General features: G+C 38.4%; 1 protein-coding gene across 1 annotated transcript in view; it reads left to right on the top strand.

The window, feature by feature from the left end:
* The window catches only part of GNPTAB (N-acetylglucosamine-1-phosphate transferase subunits alpha and beta), a 95,453-nt gene that overhangs the window by 45,311 nt on the left and 30,847 nt on the right, over positions 1-19,295 (top strand). Inside the window, exons 8-16 of the mRNA XM_063075651.1 lie at positions 2,402-2,563; positions 2,987-3,166; positions 3,387-3,557; positions 5,093-5,216; positions 6,370-6,573; positions 7,241-8,334; positions 10,710-10,909; positions 11,133-11,352; positions 12,052-12,165. Coding sequence (XP_062931721.1) covers positions 2,402-2,563; positions 2,987-3,166; positions 3,387-3,557; positions 5,093-5,216; positions 6,370-6,573; positions 7,241-8,334; positions 10,710-10,909; positions 11,133-11,352; positions 12,052-12,165 — 2,469 coding nt within the window. The remainder of the gene's footprint in view (positions 1-2,401; positions 2,564-2,986; positions 3,167-3,386; positions 3,558-5,092; positions 5,217-6,369; positions 6,574-7,240; positions 8,335-10,709; positions 10,910-11,132; positions 11,353-12,051; positions 12,166-19,295) is intronic.

Below are 19,295 nucleotides of genomic sequence, written 5' to 3' on the forward strand. Positions count from 1 at the left end.
TTCTCTTTATTTAAAAAAAATTTTTCTTCAGATCTTACTGGCTAGTGTTGAAACAAGATTGTATTTTACATCACTTTTCTTTGTCTTCATGGAAATCTTCAGCTTTCAGTGTGGTTAAACAGGCTTTTACTTGATAGCCTGGGAACCTGTTGATAGGAGAGGGCAGTAGAATTGTAATTTCCTTGCTTTCACTCTGGTTGGAGACACCCTAAATGACTCACTGCTGTAAACAGAGCTGAGAAGTTCACTTCCCTTGGTATTAGAACAGCCAGGTTCTTATTCCTGCAGCTCAGCTCAGCAATTGCCCCCTCCAGCAAGGGTCCCCTGTCTTACCCCCCAGCTAACCAGCTGCCTGCCTCTGCTATATCTCTAGTAGCACCAACCACACTGGATTGGTAAGTGTCTGGTTAGCTTTCTGCCAGCTGGCACTGTTGAGTAGGCATCTTCCATATCAGTGCATCTCACAGACCAGCCGAACGATAGCAACAAAAGCATAAACAAATGACCACAGTCAGGTTGAGGAGTTGCGTAGATCTGAGTTTTAGTCTTCAGCTCTGGCAGTCACTAACCACCTAGGGCAGTGTCAGGCACATAGTATGCATCTTGTCAATGGTAGAAGTTGAAGTAAAAATGTTGTGATATTATCAAGTTAAAATATGAATGTGTTAAGGCAGTGTAGCTTCATTGATTTTTTTTACTTTAGTATGTTGCACGTTTAGCACATTTTTTATGTACACCTTCTGTGAAATCGGTTCTCCCTAATGAACAATGCCTAGGCAAAGAACAGAACAAAACTAAAAATGGTATCATAAATCAGTTTCCAACTCTTTGCTGTGAGTTGGAAATCAAGGCTCAAGGTTGGATATGCTGTTTATTACATCTCAGGAATATATTAGTCTCAGATCCTTTTCTAGATTTTAAATTTATCTTAAATGTGAAAAATTCCTAAAATTTTAAGATGTGAAATTTTAAAATAGTTTTCCAGAAAAAAGTAATTTGGATAGAAGAGATTAGGATAAAGGTATTTTCTTAATAAATTTTAAATTATATTAGAATATGAACTTACTATATTTACTTATTCTAGAATCGTGGTTTTTTTTCACACTAAGAAGCCCTCAGAGGTACCTTAGGAGCCACTATGAGAGGGAGGAAAGGGGCAGGGGAGGCTAGAGTGCATGCAGGCACCCAGGGAGACTAATAGTCACCCTTCACAGTCTGCCTCTCAGCCCCCACTACACACAGTGAGGCAGGTGGTCGCAGCAGTGAGAGCTGACTTCTGGTGAGCACTTAATGTGTACCATGTACTATCAAGGTGAAAGAAAGTAACGAGTCAGGGAGACACACACATGCATGTGCATGCACATACCCCGACACACAATTTGCGGTGGAGTTAATGGTCTACATAATAAAAAGGGGAAAGACAGGAAGGAAATTCTAATCTCTAGTTTTTTGATCTACATACACTCAGGAAAGTGCTTTGAAAATGAGCTAAGTATAGCCATGTAGCAAATAAAAGAGCTCAGAATGAGCCCGTAATTTGTGCTTGCTTCTGTTCAATAGATTAAGAATGAAGGCTGTAAGCTCTGTTAGAGGAGCCAGTTCAGCAGAAAGATTTTTTTTTGTCCTAGATCAGTGGTTTTCAATCTTTTCCTCTTTTTCTGAGCTCTGAAAGCCTCTTTCAATAGGAAATTATATGTTAGTCAGAACACAAAATAGATAAAGGGTGGTGTGGACTCTGGTAGGAGTGGAGAAGCCCGTTTGTAAAACTTGTTGATGTCTGTGATGTTCTCTTTTAGATTTATGATTGCTCTGAAAGCTTCATCCCAAAAGGTAGTTTTTTGTGGAAGTACTTTAGGCAGCCTTGCCAAAGACACTCCTCCTAGGTGTGTGGCACAAAAGCTGTTCAGACACCCCACTGGCAGATGTGCTTGTCACCAATTCCAGCGAAATTATGTTGCAGGGTTTTCCCGCAATATAAGCAGATTGGTAATAGTCTAGAACAAAGGCCACAAGCTGTTGGTTAGCAGATGTGTTTTGTTTGAATACGAGGCAATCAAAAACATTAGTGCCAGCATTGAAAAATGGGGGGGAGGTTTCTTATAACAGTTGGGATTCTGACCTCTCAGGAGATCTGGCAGCACTTGGCCCCATTGAGTGGTGGCTGCAGCTTTCAGGTAGTGGTGATTGTTGTGTCCTATTTGCCACCACCCCCACCACTCCTTCTTGTTTTTAAACACCTGGTCTGTTGCATTCATCTAGAAAATACATGTGGCTTATTTAGGTCTTATTTTTTTGGTGATATCCTCTGCCATTTCAAGATTAAAGATCAAACTGGGAATTTAAAGTTCTCTCTTCCTTGAGGCTCAATTTTTCCATGTGTATTGCTCTTATTATTTGATAGCTGCAGTTGTATTCAGAGGCCAGTGTAGCCCTTCTAAAATTGAATAACCCCAAGGGTTTCCAAGAACTGAATAAACAAACTAAGAAGAACATGACCATCGATGGAAAAGAACTCACCATAATTCCTGCATATTTATTATGGGATCTGAGTGCCATCAGCCAGGTAAGTGATATGGAGATTCTTTTACAACTCAAATCAAGGGTTTAGAAGGTTAAAAACTTATAAGTCACTGTATTAGGAGAAGGAAGAGATCTTATAGAGAGGTGGGTTGATGAGAACTTTTCTAATTTTCCAGTCGCTACCATTGGTTTAATATTAACTGAAGTGACCTAAAATCTGACCCAAGAACTTTTTCAATACAGCATGTTAATGAAGTGCTTTATCTTTTGTTTTTTTAAAAAATATTTGTGTATACATGTATATGGAGTCTTTTGCATTTTTTGTGAATATTTAAAATTAGGACTCCATCTTTACAAGTCTGTCAGAGCAGCCTGAGAGCAGAGTGGGAAGAAGGGAAAGACAACGAGGAGGAGGTGTGACTTAAGGGGGCATTTCACATCTTCACTTGCCAAATGTTTTTCTCAGTCTAAGCAGGATGAAGACATTTCTGCCAGCCGTTTTGAAGATAATGAAGAGCTGAGATACTCATTACGATCCATCGAGAGGCATGCACCGTGGGTTCGGAACATTTTCATTGTCACCAATGGGCAGATTCCATCCTGGCTGAACCTTGATAATCCTCGAGTGACAATAGTAACACACCAGGTACGAGACTTTCCAGTATCACAAGGCTGTGGTTTCCCATTCTGTTCTTCTAATGTGGTACAGGGATCTTTGTGATCTCACTCTCCTTACCCTTCTCACCTCCATGTCCACATTTCTTTAACTCTGCCCTTCTCTTCCCTTCCTCCCTTCCAAAAACCAAAGCAAACCAATCTGATTCACCCCCTTTCGCTCTGGTTTTTTTTTTTCTTTCTGTTGAAAGGATGTTTTTCGAAATCTGAGCCACTTGCCTACCTTTAGTTCACCTGCTATTGAAAGTCACATTCACCGCATTGAGGGGCTGTCCCAGAAGTTTATTTATCTAAATGATGATGTCATGTTTGGGAAGGATGTCTGGCCAGATGATTTTTACAGTCACTCCAAAGGTCAGAAGGTGAGTGCCTAAGAGGAGGGGACGCCTAGCCTGCAAGTTACTTAGCAAATCAGGGAATTGGTGTATATATGGCCATATTCAAATATGATCAAATAAAGATTTTTCAGTGCTAAGCTCAGGAGAGTCAACAAGTAAAGAGTAAGAAAACTGCAGTAGCAGATTTACTTCCCTGCATGCTCAGACACCCAAAACCCACTCCTTTTCCCTGACCTTTTAAATTTTCTAATACAGCAACAGTAGAAAAAGCAAAATCATTATGAAACACAAAATCATGGTTAGAATGTCAACAAAATGACCAACATAGAACGTAAGCTCAAATTAGTGCTTAAAGATATGGAAGAAGTTTCATTTAAGGCAGCTTGTTTCACTCTGGCTTTATTGAGAAGCTGGAGAAATGGTTAAGAACACAGACATAGGAGCCAAATGTTTAGGAGAATTCTGTGCAGTCAGTTGGCCTCTGTGTTTTCTGTTTGCATAATGGGGAAAATACAAATATACCCATAGTGTTGTTGGAGGGATTCGGAGGTAAGTTAGAGACTTACTACTGTAAGCTTATAACTACAGAACTCTTCAACTGTAAAGTACTAATAGCACAAAGCTACTTTGTCCGTTGTTTGTGCCACCCCACTGGGCTCATTCTTCTGTTCCCCTGTTCACTTATACCTCCTCTCTGTTGGATTATAGGGCTGCAAAGTTGAGCTTGCGGATTAGCAGGGGGACAAACAAAAAATCAATGACTGTGTACAGTGCTTTTTGTGCTGACAGGTGTGCCCTGGTGCTCAGGAGTGTGAGCGCAGAAGGTTTAAATCATATGGGATAGGAAGAACTGCCATCTGAATTGACATGTATTTTGAAGAACAAGTAAGAGTTAGTTTAGGTGAAGACATTCTAAATAGACGGAATGAGCAGAGGCATGGAGACTTTAAAAGGGGAGCATATTTTTTTTAATGCTTTTAATTTAAAAAGTAACCATGTACCATACCACTCATTTTGAGAGCAGGAAAGTGCACAGCTCAGAATGTTGTGCTGATTAATTTATCACGGGCCTTTATGCACGGAGATAAAGGATATTGACAGTTCATCTGCTTCTACTCTCAACCTTGAAACAAGATTATGCACAAATACACTTAGAAGTTACTGATAGCTGTTACAAAAAGCAGTGATCTGTGGCTTACTTTCCATCTGCTTTGATATGCTTTCTTACTCATGTTTAAGTCTGACATGTTGGTATTTTATTTCAGAGTAGATTATAAGACCATGTTATGAGAAACTAACCCATGAGTTGAGGCTTTGTCTCCTTTCCTTGAATAATGGAAAAGAGGAAATGTGCTGAGTAAGAACCATCAGTGCAGCAGGATTTAGAAAACTACTAAAGGCACAAGCAAATTTAAAACAAATGTGAGTGTAGACAGTCACTGGAAAATTTTAACCTTTCTAGAGGCTCAATTAAAAAAAAAAAAAAAAGACTCTTAACTCAAGGGTAAAAAGCATCAGAAACCAGAAATCATTTTATTTTCTCTTTGGTGTTATTGTAGGTTTATTTGACATGGCCTGTGCCAAACTGTGCTGAGGGCTGCCCGGGTTCCTGGATTAAAGACGGCTACTGTGACAAGGCGTGTAACAATTCAGCCTGTGATTGGGATGGTGGGGATTGCTCTGGTGAGGATGTGCTAAACTGTCATTTGTTCACCTTTACGGAATTTTTCGTTCTCAATCATCTTGAACAATGCACTGTAGACTTAATTAAATATTCTTCGCGTATCGAGACAACCAATAACCCGCAGACTCTTTGGAGGTAATGATTAGTGTTTCCCTGTGGCCCGGTTCATTCATACTGTCATCCATGGTTGAGGACATTTTCTTAGGTTGACCCTGCACTTGAAAATGCCGTTTCTTATTATTTAAAATAAGAAAATCTGGAATACACTTAATTATGTAGACTCAAGCAAGAATCACCCTGTTTCTTTAACAGGAGCTCATGGATCGTAGCTTTCAGCAGCAAATTGCAATAGGTCACAGGATGACTAAAGAGATACAGAAGAAATAAATGTCTCATCTCCTCAGCGACTCTTCTCACTTTCTCACTTACATATATTTAGACTTGATAGTAGCAATTTTTATGTTTATTTACTGCCTTTCAATTTATAAAGCATTAAATTTATAGAGCATTATTCATTATCTGCTTGAGTTTGTTGATTACCTAAGAAAGAGAGAATACATGCACAAATGTTATCATACCCATGTTCCATATGAGGAAACAGATTTGGAAATTTGTTGGATATTGGAGGAACCAAAGATTTGAGTTGTGTTTCAGTTAAGTCTGTCAGATGCACTTTTGAAAAATACAAGCAGCTGTAGGGAGAGAATACACATGTGCAAAGTAGATATGTACAGACCAGAAAATTCAGCCCCTACTAGAACACTGACATTTGATAATGAGATGTCAGTACTCATAGTCAGACATGTTTGGGGCAGTTCCGACAAGTCACGGTCTTTAGAATAATCTCTTCCTGCTTCCCTGCTCCTCTGTACCTGTCCGCACATGCCCCCTGAGCAGATTTGAGGCTTGTGCTTGTAGGTTCCACATCTGTAAAGTGCTAAAACCAGGTCATCTTACTGCTGTCAAGTGATGCTCCCTTTTCAGTTTATGTTCTTCTTAAGATACATGAAATCTTCTGCTGAAGAACAGGGTGAAGCTTTTCTGACCAAAATTCACACATCAGTCTTGAAAACATTAGTAAGAAATAAGGACCTGTCTTTTTTCAAAATTGCAGTCACAGCAAGATTCTGTCTTCCCTCCCTCCCTCTATAGGTAACAGTGGCGGGAATCGCTACATTGCAGGAGGCGGGGGTACTGGCAACATAGGAGTTGGACAGCCCTGGCACTTTGGTGGAGGAGTAAACAGTGTTTCTTATTGTAATCAAGGATGTGCAAATTCCTGGCTTGCCGATAAATTCTGTGACCAAGCCTGCAATGTTTTGTCTTGTGGGTTTGATGCTGGTGACTGTGGGCAAGGTATATATTCATTGCCATAAAAACATACTAAGAATAAGGGGATAAAAATCCTTGACAAGTCAGGGAGGGGGTTGGATGGTTTTTGTTATTTAAAGTAATTCTCTGTATGTCCCTTTTCTAGTCTTGTATCCAAACTAGTTTTAAGTTAAAAGTAAGAGAAGGACACCGATCTTTAGAAAACAGCAGACACTAAAGATATGTCTTTTCCTATTATTGCTCCAGTCTGATTTTTGGACTAAGCATATTTACTTTAGCTGAAAATATGGTGAAGGCTTAATTTGGAAACAATTAAAGATCAATAATTCATTAAATAAGGGTAATTTGAATACTGTATTTTGTTGATAGCTTATTAATGGAGGTCATTTTGGGAGAAAGTTTTTTTTTTTTTTTTTCAAATGGACAAAAGGAGAAGGATATTGGTAACTGGAATTTATTAAGAACCCTGCCGTATCTCTATAGAGAGTCAGGGTCAACATTCCATGTTAATTATTGTGATTGCCTTAGATAGTAAAATGAGCCCTATACAAGTAGCTGTTGTATTAGAATTCCTGATTATAGTATCTTAAAGTCACTCTTAGAAAGTAAAAACTCAAACCAAAGAATTAAAGGAAAAGGAGTAAAAATGCGTTTTTTTTTAAAAAAATCATGTTTTTGTTTTTTCCTCTAGATCATTTTCATGAATTATATAAAGTAACTCTTCTCCCAAACCAAACCCACTATGTTATCCCAAAAGGTGAATGCTTGCCTTATTTCAGCTTTGCAGAAATAGCCAAAAGAGGAATTGAAGGTGCTTATAGTGACAATCCAATAATTCGACACGCGTCTATTGCCAATAAATGGAAAACCATCCACCTCATGATGTACAGTGGAATGAATGCGACCACAATACATTTTAATCTCACGTTTCAAAATACAAATGATGAAGAGTTCAAAATCCAGATAACAGTAGAGGTGGACACAAGAGAAGGACCAAAACTGAATTCAACAACCCAGAAGTCTCACAAAAATTTGCTTAGCTCCATAACACTCATTCCAGAGGCAGAAATCCTTTTTGAGGATATTCCCGAAGAAAAACGCTTCCCAAAGGTCAAGAGACACGATTTTAATACCACAGGGAGATTGCAAGAAGAGCTGAAAATTCCCTTGGTGAATATTTCACTCCTTCCAAAAGAGGCCCAATTGAGTCTCAAGAACTTGGATTTGCAACTGGAGCATGGAGATATCACTTTGAAGGGATACAATTTGTCCAAGTCAGTCTTGCTGAGATCATTTCTGATGAACTTACAGAATGCTAAAGTAAAAATAAATCAAGCTATCGTAACAGATGAAATAAATGGCAGTTTTGAGGTCCCACCAGAAAAACAGGCTCATAAAAACATCTTGCCAGACAGCTTAGGAGTATCTGAAAGATTGCACAGGTCGACTTTTTCAGCAGTGACAGTAAAAGTGAATGGTCACCACCATGGTCAGAATCCATCACTGGACTTCGAGACCAAAACAAGGTTTAAACCAGAAACTCAGTCCCCAAAAGTAGTAGGCGGGAGTATATCAAAAGAAAAGCTCTCATCTCTCATTGTTCCACTGGAAAACTATGTGACAAAAGAAATCACAGGGAAAGAAGAAAACAGAAAGGAGGAAAATGCTATAAATCCCATAGGTGTTAATGCAGGATTAACAGGAAGAAAGCTGCAGCATTATACAGAAAGTTACTTGGGCTTTTTGCCATGGGAGAAAAAAAAGTATTTCCAAGATCTTCTTGATGTAAGTTACATCCATCTGTATTCTTTCTTGTGCTCAGGAAAAATAAATAACCTTGTAAATGATAATATACTGATACCATTTATTCAGCACTTCACTATGCCAGCCATTGAACTAAGTGCTTTTCTTACATGGTTTCTCTTAATTTCTCCAATAACCTTAATAATAAAAATACCATATAAGGGTATTTACTATTGCTATCCCCATATGCAATTTAGGAAAAAGCCTTAGTGTAAGTGAGTAAGGGATTTACTTCAGGGGCTTACCCTGAGGAAGTAGGAAACCATGGAGAGCATCTTGTCTTTACTTGGTATGTCAGATCTGATATTTTTCCAGCTTTACCAATGGAAAAAAACTGAGGTGCAGGTAAGTTCATCAGCTTCCCCAATGTCAGAGCAGCAAGTCAGTGTGAGCCAAACCTCCAAGTTGGAGCCCTTTTCCCTTGTCTCACAGCCTCCACTGTGCCATGCCGTTATCTGTACATCTCCTAAGTGCTGTCACTGTGCTAACCACTGGGGAATGCAAGGTGACTGGAACACAGTCACTGCTTGTGGAGACTCAGAGACCAGCAGGGAAGACAGATTTATGGGCAGATCATTGTAGCGGTGAGATCAGCATCTCCATTGAGGTATAGGCAAAGGGTCCAAAAGGAGAAGTCCTTCACTCTATGGAGAGGTATTGGGGAAGACATCCATGAGGAAGTGCCCTGTAGCTGACCTTTGAAGGGATTAGTTGACAGACCAAGAAAAGTCATGTGGCCTAGGCTGGGTAGTGAAGAAGCACAGCCATGAGTTAGAAAAGTCATATGGTTGGGCTGGGAGAAGAGAGGGTGAAGAGGGAACTGTGTCTTGTTCCTCTCAGCATTTTTAGGATGTGTCTTGTGACTGGCTCATTGGGCATTTAGTAGCTGCTGAGTGAAGGACCGCACAGTTTTTGCCTATGTTTATTCCCTCACTTTTTTCCCTTTTCTTTACTTAAAAAAAAAAAAAAATTACAAAAGTACTATAGGCTAGTGGTAAAAATTGCAAGCAATGCAAAAATATACAGTAGAAAAGGGAAAGGTCTTCCTTCCTCAGTCTCCCTCCTTGAAAGTATCCTAGTATTTTTCAGGATAGCAAACATATAAGCTGTGTAATTTCTGTTTTGCAACAGTAAAATTATGCTATACATGTATTTCTCTGTAGTTGTGTTTTGATTTAGTAGTGTGTGAGCAAACTACTCATGTCAGTGCCATTGTTCTTTGTAACAGCTGCAAGTTATTTCCAGTGTTTTGCAATAAATATTCTTGTATATATATCTTACACTTGAGTTTTTTATTTCTCGGGGTAGATTACTAAGGCCAACAGGTCTGACGCATGTAAACTTTAAATATGTCCTTCTAAAATGTTGCACCATTTCATACTTCCACAAACTGTACACAAGAGTGCTTATTGCTCTACAGGTTAATCAACACTGGTTAGTATCAATCTCTACATTTTTATCAGTTTGAAATGCAAAAATAATTCCTTTTCTATAAAGTATATTTGAATTCTTCGCCAATTTCCTTTGCCCATTTAGCTCTGCCTCTTACTGGTTTTGATTTTATACTATGAACATTATTATATGGTGAGACCAGATTTGTTTCCAGTATTCAAAGACTTTTTTTTTTTGGAGCCTGGCCAGTATGGGGCTGTGAACCCTTGACCTTGGCATTACGAGGCTGCTCTGTAACCAACTGAGCTTAATGGCCAGCCCTGTCTAGTCCTTGTATTCAGAACAGGTACTTGCTGTTTTGATGTCACCTGAAGAAATAACTTGATATTGAAAATACTGTCCTTTTTCATTTTACTCTGTTGATTTGGATCCCAAAACAATATATTTTTCAGCATTGCATATTTTTAAATTTTACATAAACGGAACAGTAATACAGTGTGAATTTTCTACTTTTTTCACTCAGCATTGTGTCTGTGAGATTTATTTATGTTGATGTTTACAGCTGTAGCTAATTCATTTTCATTGTTGAGTAATATTCCATTTTATGAATAAACCACAATTTATCCCCCCTCAAGAAAGAGAGAAAATACTATCAAATTTATATATATAAATAAGTTTTCTAAATGTTACATTGAATTGGCTTTCAAATCTCACAGTCAATGACCAGTCCTTGAAGGTACCCTATTAATAAACCTCTATCATACCCCTGTTGTTCTCAAGCAGTACTGGTGATACTTGCACTGAAATGTAGTTTAGTTTAGTCTTATTCTTAGGATCCTTAAAGTGACCTGTTAGCATGCATTTTATTTGCCCTTTGTGACAGTTAGTGTCTAGTTATTACTACATTAGCAAAGCACACTTGTGCACTAAACATAATGCTGAGTTACGTGGAATTCTGTTTTCAGGAGGAAGAGTCACTGAAGACACAATTGGCATACTTTACTGATGGCAAATATACTGGGAGGCAACTAAAAGATACGTTTGCAGATTCCCTTCGATATGTAAACAAAATTCTAAATAGCAAGTTTGGATTCACATCTCGGAAAGTCCCTGCACACATGCCTCACATGATTGACCGGATCGTTATGCAAGAACTGCAAGATATGTAAGTCTTGCTTGTGTTTGAGTCACTTGCATGTGTTCAGAGCCAAGGCAGCTTAAAATTTGCATATTCACTCTACTTAATTTATGGCTCTAATATTTGATGACTAATATGTTAAAAAGTATTGTCTAAATAAGTGGGAAGAAAAAAAATTCAGTTTCCACAAACATTAGATAACGTGCATACTTTGAATATCCAAACCTCATCATATATTATATTTGGACAGGTTTCCTGAAGAATTCGACAAGACATCATTTCATAAAGTGCGCCATTCTGAAGATATGCAGTTTGCCTTCTCTTATTTTTACTATCTCATGAGTGCCGTTCAGCCACTGAATATATCTCAAGTCTTTGATGAAGTTGACACAGACCAATCTGGCATCTTGTCTGACAGAGAAATCCGAACACTGGCTACCAGAATTCATGACCTGCCTTTAAGTTTGCAGGTGTTGTATTATTTTATTCTAAACTTTGTGACATGTTAAATTCAAATTTTAATTCTGACATGTCTCTTTTTCTCTCATATATTTCAGTTTAATGCAAGTAAAAGTAACTCTTAATATTTAATGGTTCATAACTAGTCCTTTTTCATAGTTTATAGTCCTTTTTAACTGCCAAAATTAAAACCAAATTTGAAGTCCATATTTTATAAGATTACTTTTTGTAGGTTTTCGGTAGGTATTGATCTTGTATTATCTGGAGAACAGCCAGACCATACCTACGTCTAATATTCTTCTGGCGAGTTCATTCAGGAGCTTCAGGTGTGGCTGACTGGAGACCTCAGCCATGTGCCTCCGTCCTAGCATCCTCTAGTCTGAGGAGTAGGAAACTAACTGATGGAGTGTGCCAAGATGAATCGAGTTGCAGGGCATTCCTTCTTATGATCCCCTGGACACCCTTGTGTAAAATGGGAGTCCTACGGGTCAGGGCATTCTACTTGGAGATGAAGATGAAATATTTGTTGTTTGCATTGTCTTATTCTGTTCTTTTTCAAGTGTCTTTATCTTAAGAATCATATAGTGCAACTTTCTTTGAAGATAGCATTTAAACTATTTCTGGAGACTTACATAATTTTTATTTTTAAAAACCACAAACATTACTTTTAATGCACCTAACAGGCTTATCTTTTTATTTTGCTTTGTTAGGATTTGACAGGTCTGGAACACATGTTAATAAATTGCTCAAAACTGCTTCCGGCTAATATCACTCAGCTAAGCAATATTCCACCAACTCAAGAAGCATACTATGATCCCAACCTGGTAAGTCATGTTGGTTACTTTTATGTACAATAGAAAGTATATTCTTATCAGGTGATATTTACACATTTCTTTATAGCACTTCAAAACCTAAAGGCAGGTTCTATGTTTAAATGCCTTTAGTGTAAAGTAGTAGCACAGATAATCCAGAAGCTCTTATATCTTGCTTTGGAATCTAACCCCCCCTCCCATGAATATGTAAGCTAAAATTCATATTAGTTGCTTGTACCCATAAGCAGATATCATATTCACCATGGCAGAAAATAGCCCCACAGCATTCTCATTGGCCAGGGAGAGCAATCCCGAGGTTAAACATCAAACAAGGAAATATCATCAGGTGGAATACCATTTTCATCAAGCTGAATTACTTTGATGCTGGCACTTTTTCCATCTTACCAGTAGAGGCAGTGGATGATTTACACACAACTACATTGGATTATCTCTTGGCTAGAGTAATTGGAAGACTTAATTGTAAGAGACATCCCAGTTTCAGAGAAGTTAAAAAAAAAAGTGCATCTTAGAATTGATGAAACACAGGTATAATACAGCCTTTTAGTTATTTGTTTTTATTGTAACATAGTTAATTGTACATATCTGTGGGGTACAGAGTTGTATATCAATACCTGCAATATGTGATGCTCAAATCAGGATAATTAGTATATTCAACATTATGCAATATAATTGTTTTTTGTGGCCCTTTACCAATTCTTCCCTTGCTCCTCCACCCCTCCCCCTTTCCCACCTCTGGTAACCTCAGTTCTGTTATCTCCTTTTGAAAGTTCAACATATTATTGTGATGATTGTATCTTTCTTTTTTGTTTTTTTAATTATTTTTTAGTTCCCACTCACATGAGTGAGGTCATGAGGTATTTTGTTTTCTGTTCCTGGCTTATTTCACTTAACATAATTTTCTCTAAGTACATCCATGTTGCTGTGAGTGGTAATATTTCATTCTTTTTTATGGCAGAGTAGTATTCCACTGTGTATATATACCACATTTTCCTTATCCAGTTGTCCAATGATTGACAGGTTGGTTCCAACTCTTGGTTGTTGTAAATAGAGCTGCAGTAAACATAGGGGTGCAGATATCCCTTCAACATGATGATTTCCATTCCTTTGGGTATACACCCAGCAGTAGGATTGTTGGATCGTATGGCAGTTCTTTTTTTTTTTTTTGTCTTAAACAACAAACATTTCTTTCTCATAGTTCTGGAGGCTGAGAAGTTCAAAATCAAGGCATCAGCAGATTCAGTGTCTTTGAGGGCCCTCTTACTGGTTTGCAGATCTTCTTATTGTATCCTCTTATGGTGAAGAGAGAAACATCTCTCTCATTTCTTCTTATAAAGGCACTAATCCCATTCATGAAGGCTCCATCTCCCAGAGGCTGCACTTTCTAATACCATCACACTGAGGGTTGACATTACAACATATGAATATGGGGGGTGGGGGACATATTTAGTCCATAACAGAACCGTTTACCCTCTTAAAAATTGTTGAGGGCCCCAAAGAAAATTTTGTGTGGTAAATATCATCTATTGACATTTTCCAGATAAAACATTAGTTTGAGAAATTCTTAAATTATTCACTGACTCATTAAAATGATAATGATATGAGGTTAAAAGTTCATGGAAAAATAGAATTGAAAGATAATACAGTCTTTCCATGAACTTTTTGAAGTATGTATGCCAGTTCTATTTGTAGTTGTTTGAGCCATTTTCCATAATGGCTGCACCAATTTACAGTCCCCCCAACACTGTAGAAGGGTTCCCTTTCTCTGCATCCTTGCCAGCATTTGTTATTCTGTCTTTTTGATAATAGCCAGTCTAACTGAGGTGAGATTATATTTCATTGTGGTTTTGATTTGCATTTCCCTGATGTTAGTGATATTGAGCATTTTTAAATGTGTCTGTTGCCCATTTGTATATCTTCATTTGAGTATGCCTATTCAACTCCTTTGCCCATTTTTTAATCAGGTTATTTGTTTTTTTACTGTTAAGTTGTTTGGGTTCTTTGTATATTCTGGACATTAATCCTTTGTTGGATGCATAGTTTGCAAATATTTTCTCTCATTCTGTAGGTTGTCTTTTCCCACTGTTAATTGTTTCTTTTGCTGTGCAGAAGCTTTTTAGTTCGATATAATCCCGTTTGTTTATTTTTTTCTTTTGTTGTCTGTGCTTTCGGGGTCATATTCATAAAGTCTTTGCCCAGTCCTACTTTCTGAAGTGTTTCTCCTGTTTTCTTTTAGGAGTTTTGTAGTTTCAGGTCTTATATTTAAGTCTTTGATCCATTTTGAGTTGATTTTGGTATATGGCAAGAGGTACAGGTCTAGTTCCATTCTTCTACATATGGATGTCCAGTTTTCCCAGCACCATTTATTGAAGAGGCAGTCTTTTCCCCAATGTATTTTCTTTGTGTCTTTGTTGAAGATCAGTTGGCTGTAAGTTTGTGGGTTGCTTTCTGGATTCTCTATTCAGTTGCATTTATCTGAGTGTCTGTTTTTAATGCCAGTACTATGCTGTTTTGGTTACTATAGCTTTGTAGTATAATTTGAAGTCAGGTAGTGTAAGAATGCCTCCAGGTTTTTTTTTTTTTTTTCCTCAGATTGCCTTGGCTATTTGGGGTCTTTTGTTGTTCTGTATGAATAGCAGGATTGTTTTTTCTATTTCTGTGAAGAATGTCATTGGTATTTTGATGGGGATTGTATTGACTCTGTAGATTGCTTTGGATAGTATGGACATTTTCACAATGTTAATTCTTGCAATCTGAGAGCATGGAATGTCTGCATATTTTTGTGTCCTCTTTAATTTCTTTCAACAAAGGTTTGTAGTTTTCATTGTAGATATCTTTCACCTCTTTGGTTAAATGTATTCCTAGGTGTTTTATTTTTTTGGTGACTATTGTAGATGGGCTTGCTTGCATGATTTCTTTTTCTGCTAGCTTGTTGTTGGAGTATAAAAATGCTACTGATTTTTGTGTATTGATTTTGTATCTTGAAACTTTACTGAAATCATTTATTAACTCTTGAGAGTTTTTCTGTAGAATCTTTAGCTTTCCTATATGTAGGATCATGTCATCTGCAAACAGGGACAATTTGACTTAGTCTTTTCCAATTTGGATGCCCTTTATTTCTTTCTCTTGCCTGATTCCTCTGGCATCCAATATTATGTTAAATAGGCATGGTAAGAGTGGGCATCCTTGTCTTGTTCCTGTTCTTAAAGGAAAGGCTTTCAGCTTTTCCCCATTCAGGATGATATTGATGGTGGGATTGTCATAGGTGTTTATTCTTTTTATTTTTTTTATTTCTCCATTTTATTTTAATAGTGAACTGTGGCACACAAGTTACCAATGTTTATCTGTTGTGCACAAACAAATAAGTGACCTAGCGAGCCCATTAATGCTGCATGTTAGTTTATGTTGGACTTAATTCCTGAATGTCACTAGTCTAACTTGCTATTTACTTTATTTTTATTTTTACTTATTTATTTATATTCTAATTTAATTTATTGAATCAAAATTGATTATACATATTTTGGGGGTTAAACATTGAGATATGTGGATCAAATCAATATTACTAGCATATATACTGTTACAAATCATAATTATTCTTTATGCCCCTTGTCTAATACCTTCTTTTACCCCACTCCCTTCCCCCTCTCCCCTCTAATTACTCTAGATTTCTTCTCTCCTTCTGAAAGAGCAATGGTTACTTTGTTAATTTGTTGCCTAGATGATCTGTTCAATGCTGAGAGGTGTGATCTGGTTTCCCAGTATTATCGTAGAGCAGATCCTTCTTCTGTCAGTCTGAAATTGGCTTTGTGGAGAGAGACATCCTCTTCTTTTCTTTATCTCTGCTGGTGACTCTCCTTATGTGAATGCCCTCCAGTGGTTGGCAGACCATCTGCGTGGTGGTTGTGGCATCTAGCTGCTTTTGTGGCAGCCATGGTTATTGTGGTGGCTGCGGTGGGCCACCCACATGGAGGTGATGTTTTTGGTAGGCTCCTTGGCATTGGCGGTGTGCCTGGTTGTGGGAGGGTGGTCCGGTCCCCTCCTCCATGCCCTGCGTCCCCAAGTGGGCCCCAAGGCGCTGGGATGGTGTGCCTGGTTGTGGGAGGGCAGTCCGGTCCCCTTCTCCATGCCCCAGGTTCCTGGGCAGGCCCCAAGGCGCTGGCCCAGTGTTCCTGGTTGTGGGAGGGCAGTCTGGTCCCCTTCTCCATAACCTGGGTCCCTGGGCGGGCCCTGAGGTGCTGGCGTGGTGTGCCTGGTTATGGGATGAGAGTCTGGTTCCTGGCTCCAAGCCTCAGGTCACCAGGTAGGCCCTTAGGCACTGGCTTGGTGTGCCTGGTTGTGGGAGAAGGATCCAGTCCCATTCTCTATGCCTCAGGTCCCTGGGTGGGCCCTGAGGTGCTGGCACAGTTTGCATGGATGTGGGAGTGGGGTCTGGTCCCTGTCTCCAAGCCTCTGGTTCCTAGTCAGGCCCCAATGTGCTGGTGGTGTGCCTGGGCCGGAACTAATTTTTTGTCCTTTGCTTACTTCTAACATAGAGGAACTTCCTGTGGGAATCAGTACTTGAGCTGTGTGGTTGAGTTAAATTGCTGCTTTGCTGCTGTTTCCCTAGGGAAGGCTTTTTGTGCACCTCAGGGTTTAATGGTTGATCTTATAGGAAGTTCCGGCTTTCTGGAGACCCAGGACCCCCTGTGTTGTGTAGAATCTCTGATCTTGGCCTAATTTTTTTCATCAAACTGCACCCCATGCATTTCTGCATTCCCAACCAGTCTCCTCTGAGTGGTCCTGCACTGATTGGGGGGACAGATTGGCTATCCTTGTTGTGCCCCAGTGTTCTCCTGGTGGGCCCATCTACCCCACTGCCTGTGCTTCAAATACTTCCCATGGGACAGGTCCAGTGCCAGTCCCTTGCAATGACTCACCGGGCTCTGAATGGCTCCCCTTTTTCAGTTTTTCCGGCTCCTTGCCCCTATGTGGGTCCATGGAAACCCTATTGGTGGTCTTGCTGTCCTGGGGGCCGCCAAGGCCCTCTTCTCCCCTACCACCTCTAAGTAACTCCATCTGAAGGGCACAGCTGTGGCTTCTGCCACCTTTTGCTCCATGTGCTCATCAGCTTGAATCTTAAAGTAACCACAGCCTGAAATGCTCAGAGCAGTTTTTTCTTTCTCTCATCGTGGTTTCTCCCACCTTCATGAACTCTGTAGGTCTCTCCTTCTCTTCCCCTGAGCTCCAGTGGTCCCAGCTTGGCTGATGTTATATTTTTATAGTTGTAAATTGGTTGATTTGTGTTAGAGAGTGATGCTGGGAACCATCTATTCCACCATCTTGACCAGAACTCTGTCATAGGTTTTTATTGTGTTGAGATACTTTCCTTCTATACTTAATTTGTTGAGAGTCTTTATCATAAAGGCTGTCAACTTTTGTTAAATGCTTTTTCTTCATCTATTCAGATCATATGGTTTTTGTCCTTGGTTTTGTTGATGTGGTTTATCACATTTATTGATTTGTGTATGTTGAACCATCCTTGCATCCTTAGGATGAATCCCACTTGATCATGGCGTATAATTTTTTTAATGTGTTGCTGTATTCTTTTTGCTAATATTTTATTGAGGATTTTTGCAGCTATATTCATCAAAGATATTGGCCTATAATTTTCTTTTTTGTTGTATCTTTGCCTGGTTTTATTATCAGAGTGATGCTGGCTTCATAGAATGAGTTTGGGAGAATGGCCTCTATTTCAGTTTTTTGGAATAGTTTGAAGAGAATTGGTATTAATTCCTCTTTAAAAGTTTGGAAGAATTCAGCAGTAAAGCCATCTGGTCCTGGGCCTTTATTTGTTGGGAGACTGTTGATTACTGCTTCAATCTCATTGCTTGTCATTGGTCTGTTCAGATTTTCTGTTTCTTCTTTTTTTAGTCTTGGTAGTTTGTATGTGTCCAGAAGTTTCTCCATTTCCTCCAGGTTTTTAAAGTTGTTTATAATAGTCTCTAATGTTCTTTGTATTCCTGTGGTATTTCTTTTTTCATTTTTTGTTTTTGTTATTTGGGTTTTCTCTCTTCTTTTTTTAGTTAGCCTACCTAATGATTTGCCTATTTTGTTTATCTTCTCAAAAAACCAACTTTTGTTTCATTGATCGTTTGTATCATCTTTTGGATCTCTATTTCATTTAGTTTTGAGTTGATCTTAATTATTTCTTTCCATCTACTTATTTGGGGACTGGATTATTCTTTTTTTCTAGTTCTTTGAGGTGTAGTATTAGGTTTTTATAAGAAATCTTTCTGTTCTTTTGACATAAACGTTTGATGTGATAAACTTCTCTCTTAATATTGTTTTTGCAGTATCACAGGTTTTGGTATGATGTGTCTTTACTTTGTTAAGTTTTGAGAAATTTTAATTTCTTCTTGAATCCATATGTCATTCAGGAGCATGTTGTTTAATTTCCATATGTTTGTATAGTTTCCAGAGTTTTGCTTGTTATTGATTTCTAGTTTTAACCCATTGTGGTCTGAGAAGATACTTGAAGCGATTTCATTTTTTAAAATTTTGTCAAGGCTTGGTTTGTGACCTAACGTAGTAAATCCTGGAAAATATTCCATGAGCAGATGAGAATAGTATACATTCTGTGGTTGTTGGATGAAATGTTCTGTAGATATTTGCCAAGTCTAACTGATTAAAGTATGGTTTAAATCCTGTGTTTCTTTGTTGATTTGTTGCCTACATGATCTGTCCAACGTTGAGAGATGGGTGTACAGGTCCCTAACTATCATTGTATTTGGGTCTTCCTCTTTATTTTGATCTAACAGTGTTTGCTTTATATATCTGGGTGCTCCAGGATTGGGTGCATATGTATTTATGATTGTTATGTCTTCTTGATGGATAGATCCCTTTATCATTATACAGTGGTCTTCTTTGTCTCTTTTTCTAGTTTTTTATTTAAAGTCTATTTTATGATATAAAAATAGCTACTCCTGGTTTTTGATTTCCACTTGCATGGTATATCATTTTCCCTTCACTCTTAGTCTGTGTGTATCTTTACAGGTTAGGTGAGCCTAACAGCAGGTAGTTGGGTCCAGCTTTTTAATCCAATCAGCCAGTCTTTGTCTTTCAAGTGGGGGTTTTAATCCATTCAC

This window comes from Cynocephalus volans, chromosome 12 (assembly GCF_027409185.1).
Source record: "Cynocephalus volans isolate mCynVol1 chromosome 12, mCynVol1.pri, whole genome shotgun sequence".
Classification (NCBI taxonomy): Eukaryota; Metazoa; Chordata; class Mammalia; order Dermoptera; family Cynocephalidae; genus Cynocephalus; species Cynocephalus volans.